Genomic DNA, 2,288 nt, shown 5'->3' on the forward strand with positions numbered 1-2,288 from the left:
TGAACTACCTTCTTTTTTGTATCACGATAAATACCAATTTTATCGCACTCAATCACCGCGCGTTTCTCGTTTTCTTTGTTTGTTTTCATTCTTAGGCAGATGTCAAAAACGCTCAGAAATTTACTTTTTTTCATTCTTTTCCGATTGCGTGATCTTATTAGTTGGTTCATGGGCCCGTCCCCTTTCCTCGTCGCTCTCTCCCCTACAAGCTTCGAGCTGCCGCAACAAAAGTTTCCGTGTCTAAACATCGACTTACCAATTCTAAATTCATAATTTTGCAGCTTCCCCTCAAAACAAAATGTCATTTGCTCTCAATTTTCTCTACTTTGGAAGTTTTTTGTATACAAGAACACAAAAATGTGCTGGTTTGCAATACAAGAACATATTGATCAGTTAGATCGTTCCAAAATCTCAAGAACGATATGCTGTTATGGTCTGATTATGCATACTTCGCATAACTTTGTACTTTGTATGTATTCCGTTACGCAGAAATTAGCAGAACTTTAAAAAACTTAGCTATCTGTTGAGTTTAGATTTTGCATCACATATTTTTATTGCACTGGTTATGCGAAGTTATGCGAAGTATGCATGAAAATTAAAAATTAAATTTCGAAATAGAGAAATAAAAAGGTTAGACCCGTAGTTTTGCAATGTAGTTCCTTTTTTGGCTTTCCTTGAGCCCCATATGTGGATTCCTTTCCGGTGACACTTATCGTACAAATCAATTGTCTATGTACTTATGTATGTATTTACATACATTGTAGACTAATTTTTCATTATATATTTTTAGGTTACGCGCTTGTTGAAGTGCCACGTTCACTGTGGAACAACGCCAAGCCGGGCTTTACCTTAGAATATGCTTATTTCAAAGCAGCTAAACTCAGCACAGATAAGGCGGAGGCTGAGGAGATTGTAGATGATGTGCTAGAGTCACTACAGGGCATAAGCCGCGCCGTTCCTAATAATCACGAATTACGTCCCTGTGTAGAAACTATACTGCGTAAAGTGCCAACTGAACTGTTGGAACGCGCGGTACGCAACTATACCCGAGCAGGAGGAAATGGTGGCACCTCAACGATTGTTCCTTCAGAAAGGGCTTTAGTGCGTATACATAAACAAGTGATAAAATCCTTACAGACATTACAACGAAGCGAATCCCTTTGGAGCGTGCAAGTGCAGAGAGTTTTGCATTTGGAAGATGTATCGCGTAATATGCACTCAGCAGACCGGCGATTTAAAGCTGAATTCCCACCAAAGCGAACTCAGCTTGGTACTGCCATTTATAGCCCAACACTACACTGGTATTGGGAGTGTTTATATAAATCACCATTTTTGAAAATTCTATGTGTTTTGACTACAATCATGTCATTTATGGTCGTATGGAGTGAGCTTACCTTTTTTAATCGGCGACCAGTTCTGTCCATATTTGCGAATGTTATTAATATGGCCAAGTATAGTTACGACTTCTTCACAATAGAGCTATTTTCCATGACTGTGCTTTGCTATCTCTTTTATTGCACTTACTCTACGATTCTCCGAATACGTTTCCTGAATTTATATTATTTGGCTCCTCATCATCAAACCAATGAGCATAGTTTGATATTTAGCGGTATGTTGTTGTGCCGATTGACGCCACCCATGTGCCTAAATTTTCTAGGACTAATTCACATGGATTCGCATATAATTAAAGAGGTAAGCTTGATTTAACAACATTTAATTTTTAACTAAAAGTATTAATTTATTCTTAACTTTTAGCGTATTCTCGAAACCTACTATACCCAAATAATGGGTCATATGGATGTTTTAGGCATTATCTCGGACGGCTTTAATATTTACTTTCCAATGTGTATGTTGGCATTTTGCCTCACAACTTGGTTTAGTTTGGGGAGTCGAGCGTTGAACGCCATGGGATTTCAACAATTTCTTCAAAATGAAACTATTGCCACTGAGTTGGTACAAGAAGGTAAAGATCTAATTGCACGAGAAAAGCGACGGCGACAACGCTCCACTGAAGCCACATCACGACGAAGAGATCTCACATCTGTGACAAACGAATATATTGCTAAGTATCGTAATTTAGCAGGACCCAACGCACAAGCTGGGGCCGTTGGCTATTTACGTTCACCAACGGATGGTCTGTTATGTGATGCGGACAGTTTTAGCTATGCGACTGTTTCATCGTCGTTAAACACTCGTGCTCCACCCCTGGGAGTTCCACGCAGTCTGTCAGAAGAAATTAACGAACGCTTTGGTGTCAGCAAAAATGTGGAGGTTGGCTTTAAAGGCAC

General features: G+C 39.3%; 1 protein-coding gene across 1 annotated transcript; it reads left to right on the top strand.

Annotated features, from left to right (window-relative positions):
* Positions 1-786: 786 nt before the first annotated feature.
* On the top strand, positions 787-2,280 carry LOC118752788 (LMBR1 domain-containing protein 2 homolog; the record flags this gene model as incomplete). The annotated part of the gene is made up of 2 exons (XM_036487660.1): positions 787-1,692; positions 1,756-2,280. Coding segments are annotated over 2 exons (1,431 nt in total), but the record flags the coding sequence as incomplete, so codon positions are not given.
* Positions 2,281-2,288: the final 8 nt, after the last annotated feature.

This window comes from Rhagoletis pomonella, unplaced genomic scaffold, assembly GCF_013731165.1.
Source record: "Rhagoletis pomonella isolate Grant_MI unplaced genomic scaffold, Rhpom_1.0 Rhpom_scaffold_01842, whole genome shotgun sequence".
Lineage (NCBI taxonomy): Eukaryota > Metazoa > Arthropoda > Insecta > Diptera > Tephritidae > Rhagoletis > Rhagoletis pomonella.